Source organism: Malassezia japonica, chromosome 3 (genome assembly GCF_029542785.1).
Source record: "Malassezia japonica chromosome 3, complete sequence".
NCBI lineage: Eukaryota > Fungi > Basidiomycota > Malasseziomycetes > Malasseziales > Malasseziaceae > Malassezia > Malassezia japonica.
The window spans coordinates 942,416-961,395 of NC_083372.1; the positions used below are offsets into that span (position 1 = coordinate 942,416).

At 63.4% G+C, this 18,980-nt stretch overlaps 9 protein-coding genes across 9 annotated transcripts; 5 read left to right on the forward strand and 4 right to left on the reverse strand.

Annotated features, from left to right (window-relative positions):
• Positions 1–3: 3 nt before the first annotated feature.
• Positions 4–3,066, forward strand: KGD1 (oxoglutarate dehydrogenase (succinyl-transferring); the record flags this gene model as incomplete). The annotated part of the gene is made up of 1 exon (XM_060266276.1): positions 4–3,066. One exon carries the CDS (start codon positions 4–6, stop codon positions 3,064–3,066), a length of 3,063 nt encoding a protein of 1,020 aa, XP_060122259.1.
• Positions 3,067–3,208: 142 nt separating this feature from the next.
• Positions 3,209–3,631, reverse strand: snc1 (synaptobrevin; the record flags this gene model as incomplete). The annotated part of the gene is made up of 1 exon (XM_060266277.1): positions 3,209–3,631. One exon carries the CDS (start codon positions 3,629–3,631, stop codon positions 3,209–3,211), a length of 423 nt encoding a protein of 140 aa, XP_060122260.1.
• Positions 3,632–3,853: 222 nt separating this feature from the next.
• Positions 3,854–4,640, forward strand: RPL17B (60S ribosomal protein L17B; the record flags this gene model as incomplete). The annotated part of the gene is made up of 3 exons (XM_060266278.1): positions 3,854–3,856; positions 3,914–3,928; positions 4,062–4,640. 3 exons carry the CDS (start codon positions 3,854–3,856, stop codon positions 4,638–4,640), a joined length of 597 nt encoding a protein of 198 aa, XP_060122261.1.
• Positions 4,641–4,929: 289 nt separating this feature from the next.
• Positions 4,930–5,917, forward strand: MJAP1_002338 (uncharacterized protein; the record flags this gene model as incomplete). Its single annotated transcript, XM_060266279.1, has 2 exons — positions 4,930–5,714; positions 5,737–5,917. The coding sequence occupies 2 exons, from the start codon at positions 4,930–4,932 to the stop codon at positions 5,915–5,917; spliced, it is 966 nt and encodes a 321-aa protein (XP_060122262.1).
• A 54-nt stretch (positions 5,918–5,971) lies between these two features.
• Positions 5,972–7,729, reverse strand: MJAP1_002339 (uncharacterized protein; the record flags this gene model as incomplete). The annotated part of the gene is made up of 1 exon (XM_060266280.1): positions 5,972–7,729. One exon carries the CDS (start codon positions 7,727–7,729, stop codon positions 5,972–5,974), a length of 1,758 nt encoding a protein of 585 aa, XP_060122263.1.
• A 334-nt stretch (positions 7,730–8,063) lies between these two features.
• Positions 8,064–12,281, reverse strand: MJAP1_002340 (uncharacterized protein; the record flags this gene model as incomplete). Its single annotated transcript, XM_060266281.1, has 3 exons — positions 8,064–8,318; positions 8,342–12,129; positions 12,152–12,281. 3 exons carry the CDS (start codon positions 12,279–12,281, stop codon positions 8,064–8,066), a joined length of 4,173 nt encoding a protein of 1,390 aa, XP_060122264.1.
• Positions 12,282–12,343: 62 nt separating this feature from the next.
• Positions 12,344–15,118, forward strand: MJAP1_002341 (chitin synthase; the record flags this gene model as incomplete). The annotated part of the gene is made up of 1 exon (XM_060266282.1): positions 12,344–15,118. The coding sequence occupies one exon, from the start codon at positions 12,344–12,346 to the stop codon at positions 15,116–15,118; it is 2,775 nt and encodes a 924-aa protein (XP_060122265.1).
• Positions 15,119–15,135: 17 nt separating this feature from the next.
• MJAP1_002342 (uncharacterized protein) lies at positions 15,136–15,607 on the reverse strand (the record flags this gene model as incomplete). The annotated part of the gene is made up of 2 exons (XM_060266283.1): positions 15,136–15,562; positions 15,585–15,607. 2 exons carry the CDS (start codon positions 15,605–15,607, stop codon positions 15,136–15,138), a joined length of 450 nt encoding a protein of 149 aa, XP_060122266.1.
• A 70-nt stretch (positions 15,608–15,677) lies between these two features.
• MJAP1_002343 (uncharacterized protein) lies at positions 15,678–18,980 on the forward strand (the record flags this gene model as incomplete). The annotated part of the gene is made up of 1 exon (XM_060266284.1): positions 15,678–18,980. The coding sequence occupies one exon, from the start codon at positions 15,678–15,680 to the stop codon at positions 18,978–18,980; it is 3,303 nt and encodes a 1,100-aa protein (XP_060122267.1).

Genomic DNA, 18,980 nt, shown 5'->3' on the forward strand with positions numbered 1-18,980 from the left:
ACAATGTTACGCCCTATTGTCAAAGCGCCGCTCCGTGCGGCCACGCTGGCCCGCGCTTCCGTGCGTTGCTCGCCGCTTGCCGCCTCGGTGCGTGGCACGCGTGTCCTGCACAGCACGGCGTCCGTAGTGCAGCAGGCGAAGCCTTCGCAGCCCTCGCCGAATGACTCGTTCGCCAACACGACGAACGCGCACTATGCCGACGTCATGTACCGCCACTGGAAGGAGGACCCTACTTCGGTGCACGCTAGCTGGGATGCCTACTTCTCGGGCCTCGAGAAAGGATACCCCAGTGAGTCGTCCTTCACGCCTCCCCCGACTACCCTGAACATGCCCAGCAGCACGGCGATCCTGGAGGGCAACAACCACCCCGCTGACGACTACCTGAAGCTCCAACTGCTCGTCCGTGCGTACCAGGTCCAGGGCCACACCATGGCCAGGATCGATCCCCTGCGCATTATCGAGCAGGCCGAGGACAAGACGCCGCGCGAGCTGAAGCCCTCGTACTACGGCTGGACGGACAAGGACCTCGACAAGGAGATGCTCCTCGGTCCCGGTCTTCTTCCCAACTTTGTCAAGCAAGGTGTGAAGAAGATGACGATCCGTGAGATTATCGACACCTGTGAGCGCCTCTACTGTGGCTCGATTGGCTGGCAGTACGTTCACGTCCTCGACCGCGAGACCTGTGACTGGCTGCGTGAGCGCATCGAGGTCCCGGAGCCCTACAAGTATACCGCGGACCAGAAGCGCAAGATTCTCGACCGCCTGACCTGGTCGGACTCGTTTGAGCGCTTCATCTCGTCCAAGTACCCCAACGAGAAGCGCTTTGGTCTCGAGGGTGGCGAGTCGCTCATCCCCGGTGTCAAGGCGCTGATCGACCGCTCGGTCGAGTACGGTGTGCGCAACATCACCATCGGTATGCCCCACCGTGGCCGTCTGAACGTGCTCGGTAACGTCATTCGCCGCCCGATCGAGGGTATCCTTCACCAGTTCGCCGACAACACCAACGAGGAGGGTGGCGGCGACGTCAAGTACCACCTGGGTGCCAACTACGTGCGCCCCACGCCGTCCGGCCACAAGGTCGCTCTCTCGCTTGTCGCCAACCCCTCGCATCTGGAGGCCGAGGACCCCGTCGTGCTCGGCAAGACGCGTGCGCTCCAAGAGTTCGGCAACGACACGGACGACCACGTCGGCTCCATGGCGCTGCTCATGCACGGAGATGCCGCGTTCGCTGGCCAGGGTGTCGTGTACGAGACGATGGGCATGTACAACCTGCCCAATTTTGCCACCGGTGGCACGATCCACATCATTGTGAACAACCAGATCGGTTTCACGACCGACCCTCGCTTCTCGCGCTCGACGCCCTACCCCTCGGACATTGCCAAGTCCATCGACGCCCCCATCTTCCACGTGAACGGTGACGACGTCGAGGCGGTCAACTTTGTGTGCAACCTCGCGGCTGACTGGCGCGCCAAGTTCAAGAAGGACGTCGTGATCGACCTCGTGTGCTACCGTCGCCACGGTCACAACGAGACCGACCAGCCTTCGTTCACCCAGCCCCGCATGTACGAGGCGATCGCTCAGCAGGAGACCACCCTCAACCAGTACGCCGACCAGCTCGTCAAGGAGGGCACCTTCCCCAAGGAGGAGGTCGACGAACACGAGAAGTGGGTCTGGAGCGAGCTCGAGAGCGCCTACGAGAAGAGCAAGTCGTACGAGCCCGAGGAGCGCCAGTGGCTCTCGAGCGCCTGGGAGGGCTTCCCTTCGCCCAAGGAGCTCGCGGAGAAAGTCCTGGAGCAGCACGACACGGGTGTGGAGCTCGACACGCTCAAGCACATTGGTACCGTCGCCTCGACCTACCCCGAGGACTTTACTGTGCACCGCAACCTCGCCCGTATTCTCAAGAACCGTCTGAAGACGATCGAGAGCGGCGAGAACCTCGACATGAGCACCGCCGAGGCGCTTGCCTTTGGTTCGCTTGCCCTCGAGAACTTCATGGTGCGTGTCTCGGGTCAGGACGTTGAGCGTGGTACCTTCTCGCAGCGCCACGCTGTCCTCCACGACCAGGAGAACGAGAACGTGTACGTCCCCCTGATGCACGTGGGCAAGGACCAGGCCACCTTCCAGATCTGCAATTCGTCGCTCTCTGAGTTTGGTGCGCTCGGCTTCGAGCTTGGTTTCTCGCTGGTCGACCCCAAGAACCTGACCATGTGGGAGGCGCAGTTTGGTGACTTTGCCAACAACGCCCAATGCACCATCGACCAGTTCATCGTCTCGGGTGAGCGCAAGTGGGTGCAGCGCACCGGTCTCGTGATGAACCTGCCCCACGGTTACGACGGCCAGGGTCCCGAACACTCGAGCGCCCGTATCGAGCGTTTCCTGGACCTCTGTGACGACCACCCCTACCGCTTCCCGACCAAGGAGCAGCTCGCTCGCCAGCACCAGGACGCCAACATGGCTGTCGTCTACTGCACTACGCCCGCGAACGTCTTCCACGTTCTGCGTCGCCAGGTGCACCGCGAATTCCGTAAGCCGCTGATCCACATGTTCAGCAAGTCGCTCCTTCGTCACCCCGAGGCGCGCTCGCCGCTGAAGGACTTCCTGCCCGGCACTGGGTTCCAGCGCTACATCCCTGAGCCCCACAACACCGAGGGCAAGGATGAGCTCGTGGCGCCTGAGAACATCCGCCGTCACATTGTGACGGTCGGCCAGGCCTACTACGCGCTGCTCAACTACCGCCGTGAGCACAAGATCAACGATGTGGCGATCTCGCGTATTGAGCAGCTCTCGCCGCTCGACTACGAGTCGATCGTTGCGTCGCTGGACAAGTACCCCAACGCCGACCTCATGTTCGCACAGGAGGAGCCGCTCAACAACGGTGGCTGGCCCTACCTCGCTCCCCGTCTGCGCATGACGTGCAACCAGACTGAGCACCACAAGGGCAAGGAGTTCCTGGTCTCCTCGCGCCCCCCGTCGTGCTCTGTCGCGACCGGTCACAAGGCCGCCCACATTGCTGAGCTGAACGCTTACCTGGAGGGCGCCTTTGACCCGGAGCACACTATGCTCTGAGCGTTTCTTGCTAGTCTATAGCGCGCATTGAATCGGGATTGAATCTGGTCTAGTCGATAGTCGGAAACGCTGCGAAGAACAGTACGCCACTCTGTTGCAAAGCCAACACCCAATATTACATGTACAAAATCTAAACTACGCATTACGCCTGCGTGCTCGACGCAGCAGGGCTCGACGAGGAGGTGTTGTCGTTCGAGCTCTTGTGCTCCGTTCCCTTGACCGCTGCAGGAATAATAATGATACAGAGCAGAGCGATGATGCCCACCACGATGAGCATGCGCATCTTCATGTCCTTCCACCACATTTGCTTGCGTACGCGGTTCGCACCGCGGCGGAATCCTTGCGCAGACACCGAGAGGTTGTCCGTCTTGTCCTGGAGGCTGTTTAGGTTCTCGCCTCGCTCGTTCACCTTGTTGATGTTGTCGCGCATCACACCGACCGTCTCGTCGATCTGGGCCTGGATCTGCGCGGTACGCGAGTTGCCCGCACCGGTACCACCGGTCGGGTTGGACGAGGCGCCGCCAGACGGAATGTAAGGGTCGTAGTGGCTGTTGTTCTCGGACATCGTTGTCGGACGCCCGGACCGCGGCGTTCGGTCGCACGGCCACACCGCCGCTGTGGCGTGATGCACCCATGCATGACCACGTGGTCACACGTGGGACGGCGGACAGCGAAGAACTGTATATTGCACGTGACATTTTTGGGTTTGCAGCGTCTTCGCTCGCGCCTAGCCGCCGGCTGCGAGCAGTGTTTCCTATCGTTACGACATCTTCGTCAGACATCCAGGATGGTGAGTGTTGATATTCCATGGCCTCCGTGCTAGCAGCATGCGTGTGCAATAGGAGAGGACTACTGTGCATATGTTGTGCACACTATGGGATGCGCCGCGCGTCGTATACGACGTGCAAGCGACCCAAGGACCTTGACTGTTGATGTCCGCCTGCCTGCTAGCACTCGGCCTGTTGCGCGCGAATAGTATACTAACACAAACACAGGCCCGTTACGCGTTTGACGATACCAACCTGACGGAGAAGACGGCCCGCTCGCGCGGTGCCTACCTCCGCGTGCACTTCAAGAACACGCGCGAGACTGCTGCCGCTGTCAGCGGCATGAACCTCCAGAAGGCGCTTGTCTACCTCGACAACGTCGCGGAGAAGAGGCAGATCATTCCCTTCCGCCGCTTCAACGGTGGTGTCGGCCGCCACGCCCAGGCGAAGGAGTTCAAGACCACCCAGGGTCGCTGGCCCGTCAAGTCGGTCAAGTTCCTCCGCACCCTGCTGAAGAACGCTGAGGCGAACGCTGACGCCAAGGGTCTCGACACCGAGGCCGTTGTCATCCGCAACATTGTGGTGCAGCAGGCCCCCAAGACCTACCGCCGCACCTACCGGGCGCACGGTCGCATTAACCCCTACAAGGGCCACCCGTGCCACATCGAGATCCACCTTTCGGAGCCTGCCGAGCAGGTCCCCAAGGCGGTCTCGGCTGCTGGTCCTCGCCTGAACTCGCGCCAGCTCGCCAAGAAGCGCGTTGCCAACCAGCGCGCCATTCGTGCTGCCCCGGCGCAGTCGGCCTAAGTGTGTGATACGCACTTTTGTGCATGACATATGACTTGCTTGCTATGCCCCGGTGTGTTGCGCTTCATGGAGTGGCGACACATACTGAAGTGCTTGGGGAGCCTTCACTTTTGCGGTCTCGGTTGGACGCCGTAGTACTGTAGCGCTAGGCGCAGTAGAGATGCACTCTCTGCATCTCGTCTAAAATGATCACACATCACCTTGTTTCTTGTTTGCGCCTGCTCTACCACGCCACGGGGTGGGCGAAAAGGTCCTGTAGCCACGTGATAGGTGGTCCGTTCCCAACACCATGAGCGGCTGTACGAATGCGCCGCCGCCGCTGCAAGGCACGCTGGCCCTGTACCAGACCGAGCCGGTCTCGCTTCCGTACTTTGAGACGAATGGACACCACGCGAATAAGCTCGTCTTTCTTGCGGGGCTGACCGACACGATCGGCGTCGTGCCCTACCTCCCCCGCCTGGCCAGTGCGCTGGACAAGATCGGCTACGCGCTGGTCCAGCCTGTCAAGGGCTCGGACCTCGGTGGATTCGGTACGGCATCGCTTGAGGGTGACGCGCAAGAGGCGGCGCAGCTGATCGAGCATCTCACGACGCGCGCGACGCACCCGGCCTCGGGCAAGGTGGTCGTGATGGGCCACTCCACTGGGTGCCAAGACGTCGTCCAGCTCCTCTCGACCGACCGCCGCGCGGCTAAGGGAGGAGATGTGAACCTCCGTGTGCACGGCGGCATCCTCCAGGCGCCTGCGTCCGACTATGACTACTTTGAGGCGCACAAGACCGAGGAAGAAGCCCAGCTGCTCAAGAAGAGCGAAGAGCTGATCCAGACCGACCAGGCACAAGCACTGCTTCCCCGCGACGGCATCCCCCCGAAGCCGTCTGCGACGCACGGCCGTGGCCCGGGCAATGCGGACACGATTACCAAGCCGGCCTTTACGGCGTACCGCTTCCAGAGCCTTAACGGATCCGGGGGAGACGACGACTTCTTCAGCAAGGACCTGAGCGACGAGCAGATCCGCAAGGCGCTGCACCCGGCGCTCTCGCGTGCGCCTCTGCTCATGCTGATCGGCGAAAAAGAGTACGTTGCGCGACTGACCTAGCGAATATGTGCCCCCATCCGTGGACAAGGTCGAGCAGATCAAGCGGTACACAGCCGTGCTGGAAGGCGACCCCCTCCGTGCGCTGCTCGTCCCTAATGCGAATCACAAGGTGGACGATTCCGAGGCACAAGATAAGGTGTGCGAGGCGGTGATCGACTTCCTGAGCAACCTAAGCGAGTAATACACTACATAATGCGAAACGTACATACAATCCGTGTCCTAAAATACAGTGGTGTTAATAAAGTTCAAGCCATGCCGATTGGCACAAGTCATCAATGTCCCAGCGCAGGCGGGGATCGGGTTCCAACAGGCTCACGAGCACCTGGTGCGCCTGTTGCCGGCACTCGTCCGTGTCCAGTTCGGGGTCCGCACGGAAACCGAGTGTCTCGCTCGGCAAATCCGACGCAATGTCGAGCGCGACGCGCTCCTTGCCCGTGAGCAAACGCACCGGCATTTCGTACTCGCCCGCGAGAATCTTGCGTTGCAGCCGGACGTGCAATCCATCGACAAATGGGAGGTTGCCGGTGAGAAGGGCATAGAGAATACAGCCCAGCGACCACATGTCGCGAGCAAACGGTGTGTGGAATGCCTCGCGCGAAGGAGGCGCGTGCGATGGGATATTATCGGGTATGTTCATGTCCAGGTCAATGTAGCGCACCACCTCGGGCGGTGCGTAGGCGAGCGTGCCGCCCAACGGCGCGCCGCGCCCACGGAGTTCGGCGGGGACTTCGCTCGAGGCATGCTCGGCAAGCCCAAAGTCAGCAATCTTCCACGCTAGCGCCGAGCCCGTGCCCTCCCCTTGAATGTCCTCGGGCAAGAACGCAAGAATGTTTTCCAGCTTCAGATCGCAGTGGACCACCGACGCAACCTTGTGCAGACAGTACAGTCCCGAGGCGAGCTGGCGCAGAATGTCGCGTGCGACGTCGATCGGGACGCCCCGCGAGCGACGCTGGCTCGACAAGGAGCGCAGCGGGCGCAGCGAAGAGGCCGCATCCATCTTGGGCGACGCGGACGATGCAAGGATGCTGCTGATCGATCCGGACATGGCGCCCGAGGCACCGCGCGCCGACGCCGAGAAACTCGAGGTTTCCGAGTGCGAGTTGCGCATGTCTGCCGAGCCGAGCGGCGTGCCACGGATGTGACGCGAGTACGACGACTGCATTGCGCGCTCAGAAATGGCACCTTCGCGCCGCAAAAACTCGAGGAGGTTTCCAAACGGACTGTAGTCCATCACCAGGTAGTCGAGGATACGACCCGCGCCGCCGGATGAAGCCGGCTCGCTGATGCGCTCATAGTGGGTGAGGGCCAAGAGGTGGGGATGCCGTGGCAAGGAGGACCACACGTTCAGCTCCGAGAGGTGGGGCACTTCTCCATCGCACTGCCGGTGGCGCACAATCTTGATGGCGACGTGCGGGAGGGGATCGGCATCCATACTCGCGTCCGAACCGCTTTCATTGTCGGACTCAACGACAAAGCCCTGGTGTACCACCGAGCTCTCGCCAAACCCAATGGCGCGGCCCACGCGGTACTTGGTCTCTTTGCCAAACACGTACCCCTCCTCGTCCGCCCGCGGGGGCCCGGAGCGCCCCAGCGACGACTTACGATCGAGCGAGGCGCCCGTGAAGCTGGGCGTCAGCGAGGGCCGTCGCGGTGGCATGCGCGGCCTGTTGGAAGCCGAGCGGCGCAGGTGGTGCACCATGCTATTCGACGCCTGCCCGGGGTCCTCTGGTGAGCCGACGCTGCTGTTGAGTGACCCCAACCATTGTGCGGCGGGCGACGTGAGCGTCGACGGGGTGTGCGACGCGTTGGAGCGCAGTCCCTCGCTCGAAAGAGACTCGATACTCGTTTCGAGTGGATTAGGAAGCGATGGACGCCGCCGCTCCGGCGAGCGGGGCGCGCCGGGCGCGTAGCGCGCCTGGAACGAGTCGCCACCCGTGTGCCAGGCGTGTGCACTGCTGAATTCACCGACATCGTCGAGCCCCATAAGCTCCATCGGTGCTTCTACTTCCGTCCCGCCCCGCACGCCCGAGGGCGAGTCGCGATGCGGGATGTCGAGCGGCTTTCCATTTGTCATGCAAGGTTGGTGGGGCAACCTGCGGTCCCAGCTTAATTTCGCTCCACGTGCGCTTTGGCACTCCACACGCGACGCGATGCCTGCCAAGAAGGCCTCTGGGAAGAAGCCCAAGATTAGCCCGTTCCAGGTGTATATGAAGCGCGAGCTCGCCAAGATCAAGGAGGAGCATCCTGATATGGAGCATCGCGAGCGCTACAAGGTGGCATCGCTGCGCTGGCAACAGTCGCCCCAGAATCCGAAAAACCGCGTGTAACTATTCGAGGATCTGGCGCTCGAGAATGGCGCCGATCTCGCGGCGCTTTTCGAGCCATTCGCGGAAGGTGGGATACGTGCGGTCTCCACGGTCGCTGATCCATGACATGGAGAGGTCTGCATCTGCGGACGAGAGCGAGTGGCGGTGGCGCGGTGTGCGCGCACCGCTCGACGCGCCGTCGTCGTCGTCGTGCAGGTTCTTGCTGCGTGCGTTGAGCTTGTCGAGCAGGTAGCTCGCAAAAGCAATAAGGTATCCCTGGTGTTAGAGAAATCACGTACATAGCGTCCCAGATAATTGTGAAATGCGACTTGCAGCTGCTGCTGCTTGGGCGAGTTGGGCTCCGCACTGTCCGCGCGCAGCTTGATGAGGCTGATGGCTTTGCGCAGGTTCTGGATGGTCTCCATGCGGTCGATGACGCGGTCCGTGAGCGACTTGGCGATCTTGCCGTTGCTGAGCACGCCGACGAGCTGTAGGATGCAGCGGTACTCGCCTTGCATCAGCAGCTCGTCTTCACGCAGCTCGCGTGCATTATCCGGCGCCGAGTCGCCCTGCGCAAAGCGCAGCTGCACCTCGCTTGTAAGCAACTCATGGCCGTACTGGTTGATGCTCACAATCAGCGCCGCAATGATCATGCCGCTCGTCGTACGACCACGGCCCATCTGGCAGTTGAAGACGGTCATCGCACGCGTATCGATCGCGTGCTGCACGCGGTCCTCGAGCTGCGAAAAGACCTGGGGGACAGGCGCTTGCTCGTCGGTGATGGCGACGCGTGCATACTCGACGCGGAAGCCTTCGCGGCGCACGAGATCGTAGACCTCGCGGGGGGTAAGCACGTCTTCGTCGCGTACCGTCTCCCAGAGGGGAATAATCTCAAAGTCACCTTCCTCGGTCTTGACCTCATCGTGGAGCAGGACACGGCCATTGCGCTGGTGCGCCTCCTCGATTAGCTCGCGCTTGAGCGAGCGCTCGATGCGCTCCACGACATCGGTCGTGACACCCGTCGCCTCGACGTTGGTCAGCGGCTGGTCGGCGAGACGCAGGACGTGAGGGCGGCCGTTGACGTAGAGCACCGGCTCCTCGCGCAGGTTTGTCCAGACAACGCTCGCCTCGTCGCCGGCGCCGGCGCCCATGCGCGTGAGACCGCGGCGCAGACCGTCGACGGTCGGCATGCCGCAGCCCCACGTCTCGCGCGCGGTCGGCACATCGCTGGGGCCCAGCGGCGAGGTGGCGGCGCCGAGGTGCACTAACGGGCAGACGCCCCGTAGGTTCGGCATGCCTTCCACACGCAGCGGCAGACCCGCCTTGAGAATCCCGCTGAAAAAGTCCGACTTGAGCATGGTCTGTGCGCTGAGCACGTTGCCGCTGCGGTTTTGCACGACCTCTTCGACCTCGTCGCTGAGCGCCATGCCGTCGCCGACATCCATCTTGCGCAGCGGCGTGATGGTCGTCATGTCCACCTTGTCGAGGTCCTTGCTGATGGTGGCCAGCACAGGCTGCCGCTTGAGGAAGCGCTCAAAGGTCTGCTTGACCATCGTCTCGGGGTTCACCGAGTTGAGGTAGGCTTGGAAGAGGAGCAAGTGGAAGTAGCGGCGCAGGCCCTGCACACCGTCGGCAATGTGCTGCAGCTTCTCCTCGTCGCTCGACGCTTCTTGGGCCGCGACACGCGCGTCTTCAATAGTGCGGCGCAGGTTGATGATCGAGCTGCACTGGTCGATGCAGTCGTCCACGACGCGCTTCACCTCTTGGCCGTGGGGAATGACACGCAAAAGACTGTTGGTGACGTGGTATGACTGGCGCTGCTGCGGCTCCTCGCCGTTCGGCGCCGAGTCTGGCACTGGGAGCAGCAGGCGCCGGTTGCTCTCGGGGCGCACGATCTGGATCCAGCGCTCGATGAGCAGAATAAAGACAGAAACGAGCGTTGTGCGGCCCCGGCCAAGCTGGCAGTTGACAATGATCGGCGACGCGTCCTGGTACAGCGCCAGCACCGTGCTCAGCAGGTCCATTACGTCGGAGACGTCCAGCGACTTTTCGGCCGTGATCGGTACGCGGCGGAAGACGAGCTGGATGTTGCCGGGGAGCGAGTCGGCCACGTCGTCCATCACGTTCTGGACCGTGGCAATCTCGTCGGGCTTGGCATCCTCCCAGAGCGGCACCACCGTTCCGTCCTCGGTCTCGGCGTGGAGCAGGAGTTTTCCATCGCTGTTGTCGAGCTCGGCAATGACGTCTTTGCGCAGGCGGTCCTCGAGCTGCATGAGGCGGTCGGGGGTGATGCCGCTATAGTCCTTGATGTTGCGTAGCGACAGCTCGCGCTGGCGCAGGCAGTACGGCCGTCCGCTCACGTACACCAGTGGCTCCTCACGCAGGTTGATCCAAGTCACTACCTGCGGCGCAGTGCTCGTCGGCGACGGCATCTGCTGCAGGACCGTGTCGAGGAGGCGGTGAATGCCCTGCACTGACGGCTGGCCCGTGCCAAAAACGTTGGTTTCGGGCACGCGGCGGAAGTTGATCGCGCCGCCGACCGCCGTGTCCGGCCCCAGCTCAACAAACTCGCGCCAGACGTCGCGTTTGAGCAAGAGGCCCGAGTGGAGCACGGTGCCGGAGCGGTTGTGCACGACAAACTCGGAGAACTCGTCGCCAGTGACCTGTGCACCCTGCCCCGCAACCTCGCCAAAACGCGCCGAGACTGCGGCGGAAGGCGGAGCGAGGCGCCCCGCCCCTCCGCTGCTGATCAGCGACAAATCAGACACGGGCTCAAAGAGCGACAGGTGCTGGTGCAGCGTTCGAATGCGCTGAATCCCCCGCCAGATTTCGGCGTGCTGCTTGAGCCAGTCGACAAAGCTGTGCTGGAAGACGGCGGTGCGGCTCTCTTGCACATAGGACGCAAACGCGATCAGGAAATAGTACACTTCGAGCGACTTGCCTGCGCGCTTCAGCAGTGCTTGCGCCTGGTGCTCGTCCATTGCGACCGTCGAGTAGCACACGCGGTTTTCGAGGATCGACTCACGGATATTTATCATGTCCTGGCACGCGTCGATCGCCATATCAACCGTCGACTTGCACTCGCGCCCATTGTCCAGGAGGCCACACAGCTGCAAAATGATGGAATAGTCACCCATATTCGCCTGGCGCAGCGATTCCAAAAGCACCGGCTGGGCGACAAGCTGCGCAATGGCGGTGCGCGTGTCGCGCATCGACAGGCTCACGGTGAGCACGTTGACGAGCCGCAAGAGCGACTGGTTCTGTGCCATGCTATCGTGCATACGGCGCAGCGAGTGGGCAAGACGCCCGTGCGGCGCCTTTTCGTTCTTGGCGCTTGCCTCGCTCGGCGTGCCCGACGGCGTGCTGGATGGCGACGGGCGCTCCGGCGACTCGTCGAACGGATCCTGCTGCGTCAGCAGCATCAGCTGGCGGCGGCGCACAATCACCGCCGCAATCATCGCAAAGGTCGTGCGCGAGACACCCGCACCGCAGTTAGCGACAAAGCACGTCCGCCGCGGGTCCACCTCCTTGATCACCTGCGTATAGGCGTCGAGATAGTTGTGCTCCAGCGGCTGGTCGCGTGCGATCGGCAGGCGGCGGTACTGCACGCGCCACCCGTCGTCCTGGATACGCTTCCACACCTCGCGCACGGTGCGCACGTCGTCTTTCTGCACGGCGACCCACGTCGGAATGAGCTCGGGGCTCCCGATTTGCTCCTCGTGCACGAGCAGCAGGCCGTTGCAGCGGCTCGCCTCGTCCAGGATATCCTGCTTAAGACGCTTTTCAATCGCCTCGAGGTTCTCTGCGCGGTCGCTAAGACTCAGCGAGTCGATCGGCTTGTGCGCCTCGCGCAAGACAAACGGGCGATCGCCGACATAGATCACCGGCTCTTCCCGAGTGCATACCCAGATACAGCGCATCGCATCCTCGGACTCGGACGCGTCTGGCTGGCACTGCAGCAGTGTGAGCACCGTCTGCACACCGAGGATCGTCGGCTGCGCGAGACCGTACACGCCGAGCGCGTGATCCGCCGCCCGAAAACACGGCGCGCCTTGCAAGCGGAGGCCGGGTGCGACGCCATCTTTGGCTGGGTTAGCAAAGCGACGTACGATTGGGGCGCTGGTCCACTTTCAGCACGAGACCACGCGAAAGCACACTGCCGTGGCGCTCGCGCACCACATTCCGCTCATTCTCGTAGCAGAACGAGCTAGGGACCGACATGGGCCCCTCGGCGGTCATGACGAACCTCCACCGACCCGATCAGTGCAACATCGGGCAGTGTTGATTTCGCTCTGGCCGCGATGCCGGCACGACCGCTGTTTTCGGCGACGCGCGAGTTTGTCCCGACGCCGGTCGTGAACTACGAGCCTGAGTTTGCGCCACAAGTCCAGGAGGATGACAATCCTGCGCTCATGAACCCATACGATGCCGTGGACGCGCACCTCCAGCACCAGGCACTGCCTTCGTACGACGAGTCCATGACAGGACAGGGCGTGTACGCGAGCGACGATGGTGGGCACAGCATGTACGGGGCCAACTACAATGCGTACGAGATGTACCATGCGGGCACGAGCGACGACCAGCCGTACGCGTCGTCGTCCGACCACCTCCAGCTCGCCCCCGTGCAGGTGCCGTGGATCGACCGCGGGCACTCGCCGTACCTCGTACCGTACGAGGCGCACTCCAAGGATGCTATCAGCTCGACGCACTCGGACGAGGATCCGAACCAGACGCTGCTTGGCCTGCTGAACGAGTACAGCACGTCGGAGGTGCACATGCCCGAGGACGCACCGCCCCTGAGCGACGTCGTGCCAGGCGTACCGCCGGAAGTGGACCAGCGGAGCGAGGAGGCGATGCTCGTGCACTATGGCCGCATTCCGCAGCGCCAGCCGCGGCGGCACCACACAGTGCGGCGCGTCACGCTGCACGGCGGCCACCTCGTGCTCGACTGCCCGATTCCCCCAAAGCTCTTGGAGCGCCTGCCGATCAAGGACGGCGCCGAGTTTACGCACATGCGCTACACGGCCGTGACGTGTGACCCCGACAACTTTGCGCGCGAAGGCTTCTCGCTGCGTTCGGTGCAGTATCAGCCGCCCCGCGCCACCGAGCTGGTGATTGTCTTGACGATGTACAATGAGGACGAGCTGCTCTTTACGCGGACGATGCACGGGGTGATGCAAAACATTGCCTACCTCTGCAAGCTGCGCAACTCACGGGTGTGGGGCCCGAACGGCTGGAAGCACATTGTCGTGTGCATCGTCGCCGACGGTCGCCACAAGATGAGCAGCCGCACGCTCAGTGTGCTGGCGACCATGGGCGTGTACCAGGAAGGCGTCGCGAAGAGCTCGGTGCAAGGCAAGCGTGTCGAGGCGCACCTGTACGAGTACACCGCGCAGATCTCGGTCGACAGTTCGCTGCGTTTCCGCAGCAAGGAGCGCGGGCTTGTGCCGGTCCAGATCGTGCTGTGCATCAAGGAGCGCAACCAGAAAAAGATCAACTCGCACCGGTGGTGCTTTAATGCTTTTGGCCCGGTGCTCCAGCCGCACATTTACCTGCTCCTCGACGTGGGCACGAAGCCGCGCAACCGCAGCATCTACCGCCTCTGGGAGGCGTTTGAGCGCGACGCGAACGTCGGCGGTGCGTGCGGCGAGATTGTGGCGCTGAAAGGCAAGCTCTGGCACGCGCTCTTGAATCCGCTGGTCGGTGCGCAAAACTTTGAGTACAAGCTGAGCAATGTGTTGGACAAGCCGATGGAGAGCGCATTCGGGTACATCGGTGTGCTGCCCGGCGCCTTTAGCGCGTACCGCTACGAGGCGCTGAAGAACGACGAGATGGGCAACGGGCCGCTGTGCTCCTACTTTAAAGGCGAGACGCTGCACGGCGGCACGGAGCACTCGGACATCTTTACGAGCAACATGTACCTTGCCGAGGACCGTATCCTCTGCTGGGAGCTCGTCACGAAGCGCTCCAGTGCGTGGCTCCTGCGCTACGTCAAGCGTGCCCAGGCCGAGACAGACGTGCCCAGCACGGTCCCCGAGCTGATCTCGCAGCGCCGTCGCTGGCTGAACGGCTCCTTCTTTGCCGCGATTCACTCCGTGATCAAGTTTTCGTACATCTACCGCTCGACGCACACGGCCGGGCGCAAGTTTGCGCTGCACGTCGAGATGCTTTACCAGCTCGTCCAGCTCCTCTTTTCGTGGTTCTCGCTGGCGAACTACTACATCGCGTTCCGCATCCTCACCGAGGCGGTCGTCACCGACCTGCCCTGGGCGCATATCCCCGTGGTGATTTGCTCCTACATCTACATTATTTTTCTCCTCTTTTGCTACCTGCTCGCGATGGGCAATCGACCGGCCGGCAACACGATCGGCTACCTGCTCAGCATGATTGTCTTTGCGTTCCTGATGGTCGTGATGATGGCGTCGATCGTGTACTTGACGTACGCCGGCATTATGCACGCGCTCGCGACGAATCATGGCGACAGTTTCCTGCACGATCCCCAGTTCGTGCATGTGTTTATCGCGGTGCTGAGCACCTACGGCGTATGGCTCCTCGGCTCGCTCCTCTTTTTGGATCCATGGCATATGTTTACGAGCGTTCTTCAGTACCTCCTTCTTTCCCCCAGCTTCATCAATGTGATCAATATCTACGCTTTCTGCAACACACACGACGTGTCGTGGGGCACGAAAGGCGACGACAACCCTAACGCCGACCTCGGTGCGGCAGCGAACGGGCCCCTGACGGATTCGGTCGACGTCGCGATGCCGACCGAGGCGCAGGACATGAACGCAGCATACGAAGACGCGTGCCATGTCCTCTCCACTAAACCTGTGCGCGTCAAGAAGCGCCGCGACCCAGATACCTACCAGAAAGACTACTATGCCACGGTCCGCACCAACGTCGTGCTCGCCTGGACGCTGACCAACGGCGCGCTGGCGATCGCGATCACGTCGCTGCCCAAGTCCGTGCATGGCATCTACATGAGCGTCTTGTTCTACTCGGTCGCGGTACTAGCCGCTTTCCGGCTCCTCGGATCCATCGTCTACCAGCTCGGGGCCATTTGGCCGCGGCACTAACGTGTACATAGTGATGACTAGATAAGACGCCTCTGCGCAGACAGATCCGCAGCCTCTTGCTTGACCTCCTTCTTGGCCGTGGTAAAGGTGCTCTGGAGACTGGACAGGAGGCCCTTAGCCTCGCCTTTCGCGTCCGCATATGCGCCCTGCGCCTCGCCTTGGGCGCTCGAAGCAGCACTCTGGGCCTCGGAAAAGGCATCCTTGGCCTCCTTCTTAGCCTCGGAAAGGGCACCTTTGGCCTCACCCTTGGCCTCAGACAGCGTCGGGAGCGAGAGATCCTGGGCGATCGCCGGGACGCGCACGGGCGTGGCATAGCCGAGCTTGCGTCCGATCAGGTCGACCAGGCGGTTGCCGGGGCCATGGTCGTGAGCATTCCGCGGATCATTCTCCCAGATGAGGTAGGCAGCCACGCCGGTCACCACACCAAACACCGGGTCGGCCACACTGCGTCAGCCATGCCACTTACCGCCCGATCAAATACTGCACCATGGAGGACGACGGGGCTCCCGAATGCTTACGTGAGCATCGGGCCTCGTCGTCGTGCCTCGACGCTCCCACCATGTATCCGATGAACCAATGGCCGGGGGGCGCGCCGCCGAGCTACGGGGGCTTCCAGAACCCTCAGTACACGGGCGGGTTTATGCAGCCCCAGCCGACATCGATGAACGGGATGGCGCCTGGCTTTAGCAGTGGCGCACAGCCCCAGGCCTCGTTTGTAGCACGGCCGCCGGCGCCGCCGCCCCCCCCGATGGGCGCGATGCCGCAAATGACGGGCATGCCGCCGCAGATGACCGGAATGCCGCCGCAGATGACGGGCATGCCGCGCCCGATGCCCCCGCAGATGACCGGCATGTCGCCCATGATGCCGCAAGGCACGGGCATGTCGCCCATGATGCCTCAGGGCACCGGAATGTCGCCCATGATGCCCCAGGGCACCGGCATGATGCCGCAGATGACCGGTGTCCTGAGCGATCCCCGCATGCGCCTCATGTACCAGCAGTTCCTTCCGGCGCCGCAGCCATTCAGCGGCGCGCCGGCGCCGAGCAGCATGAACTTCCACCAGGCGAGTCTGCAGCCCGCCCAATTCCAGTCCAAGCTGCAGACGCTCAGCGCGCAGCAGCCTACCGGTGCACCGGCGGGCGCGCCCAAGCCCAAGATCCCGTGGACACTGACCAAGGAGGAAAAGAAGTCGTACGACAACATCTTCCGCGCCTGGGACGCGAAGCGCACCGGTTTCATCTCGGGTGACGTCGCACGCGAGCTCTTTGGCCAGAGCGGCCTCGACCGTGAGAAGCTCCTGCAGGTATGGCACCTCGCCGACACGGAAAACCGCGGCAAGCTCAACCTCGCCGAGTTCCACGTCGCGATGGCGCTCATCTACCGCGCACTGAACGGCAACGAGGTCCCGAACGAGCTGCCGAGCGAGCTCATTCCCACCTCGTCGCGCGACCTGAGCGAGTCGGTGGACTTTTTGAAGGACCTCTTGAAGCAGGACACGAGCGTGCGCTCGGCCACCGCACTCAACCTGCCGGACCCGGGCTCGAACAAGGACACCAAGTACGCAGAGGCCCGCTCCTTCTACCGCAACCCGGTGGAGCGCGAGCCAGAGCGCAAGAACAGCGACGCGGTTGCGTACAAGCACTCGGACTCGGACTCGGCCGGCTACCGCTCGCGCTCGCGCTACTTGGACCGCCGCGAAGTGCGCTTCGACGGCCAGAGTGCGTCGGAGGACCTCGGCGAGATGAAGCGCCAGCTCGAGCGTACACAGCGCATGCTCGAAAAGGTGGACTTGGACGACGAAGAGGACCACGAACTCGACCGTGAAATGGAGGACGTGCGGTACTCGATCCGCCGCCTCCAGGACGACATCGAGTACTACAACCGCCGCGAGGGCGTACACGCGGGCGAGCAGCGCCGCCGCGCAGAGCGCACGCTCATGCAACTTCTGCATGAGCGCCTGCCGCAGCTCGAAAAGCGCCTCGAGCGGCGCCAGTCGAGCAAGGACCAGCGCCGCGTCGAAGAGGGACGCCGCCGCGACGAGCGCAACAACGACACGCACGCGCACCTCCGCGAAGAGCCCAAGGCCGAGAGACCCGAGCAGCCGACACCCCCTGCCGCGCCGGCGACTCCGTCCGCTCCGGCGACCCCTGCTGCCTCGTCCCCGGCGCAGTCCCCGGCGCCTGCTCGTGCGCCGCCGCCCAAGCTGACGGGCGCGGAACGTGATGCGTGGATTCGGTCCGAGGCTCAGCGCCGTGTCCAGGAGCGTATGCGCATGCTCGGCGTCGGTGGCCCGATCAGCTCGGGCACCTCGACGCCGACCGTCGATACTTCTGTCGAGGAGCGTCTCCAGGCCGAGAAGCGCGAAGCGGAGCAGCGCGCTGCACAAGCCGATCGCGAGGCTGCCGAGCGCGAAGAAGCGCGTCGCGCACGTATGCGCGAGCAAAAGTCGAGCCGTGGTGCGCCGCCGCCGCCGCCGGCACGCTCGGCCGCCAAGAAGGAGACGGAAGTGCCCAAGGCCTCGGAGCCCAAGGCGCCCGAGCCCAAGGATGAGTTTGACGACGCGTTCGAGCCGCCAGCTCCGCCCGCGCCGCGGGCCGCGCCGCCGCCGCGCGTTCCGCAGCCCCGCGATCCGCCTGCTCCTACGCCGCCCGTGGCAACGCCGCCGGCCCCCACGCCGCCCGCTGCGACGCCGGCCGAGGAGCCCAAGGCAAGCACGAACCCCTTTTTCCGGAAGCAGAGCACCGAGCCTGCGCCGGAGCCGGTCGAGGAGCCGGTCGAGGAGCCTGTACAGGCCCCGCCTCCTGCGCCCCCGCCTGCTCCCCCGCCTGCGCCCCCGCCTGCGCCCCAGCCGGCCAGCTCGCTGCCCGCTGCAAACCGTGGCACCCCATCGGCTGTGCCGCCGCCCAGCCGCGGCGTCCATCTTCCGCCTTCCCACGACGAGGACTGGGAGGACGAGGACGAGGACGAGGACGATGGCCCTGGCCTGAGTTCGCGTGCCACGCGGCAGCACCTCGCTCAGCAGCTTTTTAGCGGTGTTGTTCCCAGCAGTGCGACGCCTCCGCCCGCGCCTGCTGCGCCGAAGGCGCCGCCCGCCGTACCTCTTGGCGGCAATGCCGGTCCTAGTGACCGCAACGCGCTGCTGTCGCAGATCCGGGGCGGCCAAGCGCTGCGCAAGTCTGCGACCAACGACCGGTCAGGTGCGTCGAGTGCCGGTGCCGTGCTCGGCTCCGCGTCGCCGCCCAAAGGCTTGTCTACCGCCTCGCTGCCCGAGCCCGATTCGAGCGACGACGAGGTGCCGCCGGAGAGTGCCGAGGCCGCGTATACCCACGGCGTGCCTGCAGAAGACGACGCCTATACTGTCCCTGGCGGCTTTGCGGAAGAAGTGCCAGAGGCTCGCGAGGCGCCCGCTGCTGCACTCTCTGACGCGCCTGCCGATGCGCCAGCCGCCGCCGCGGAGCAGGCCGACGCCGATCTCGGGTTTGACATGACGCGCACGTTCCGTGTGCGCAGTGTGTACCCCTTCGAGGGTGATGGCATCGAGACGCTCACGTTCGATGCAAACCAGGTGCTTGTGGCGCACCCCGCGCTCAACGGTGCCAAGATCGAAGGCGACTGGACGTTTGGCAGCCTGGCCGCGAATCCCCAGCAAAAGGCCCTGATTCCCGTCGCGTACGTCGTCGAGATGGATCAGGCGATCGCTGCCAAGGCCTTGTACGACTACGAAGCTACGTCCGCCGAGGAGGCGACGATCGAGGAAGGCGAAATCCTTCAGATTGTCGACCAGTCCGACCCTGACTGGTGGTTGATCGCGCAAGGAGCGCACTGCCTGTTGGTTCCGGCCAACTATGTGGAGCTTTGCTAA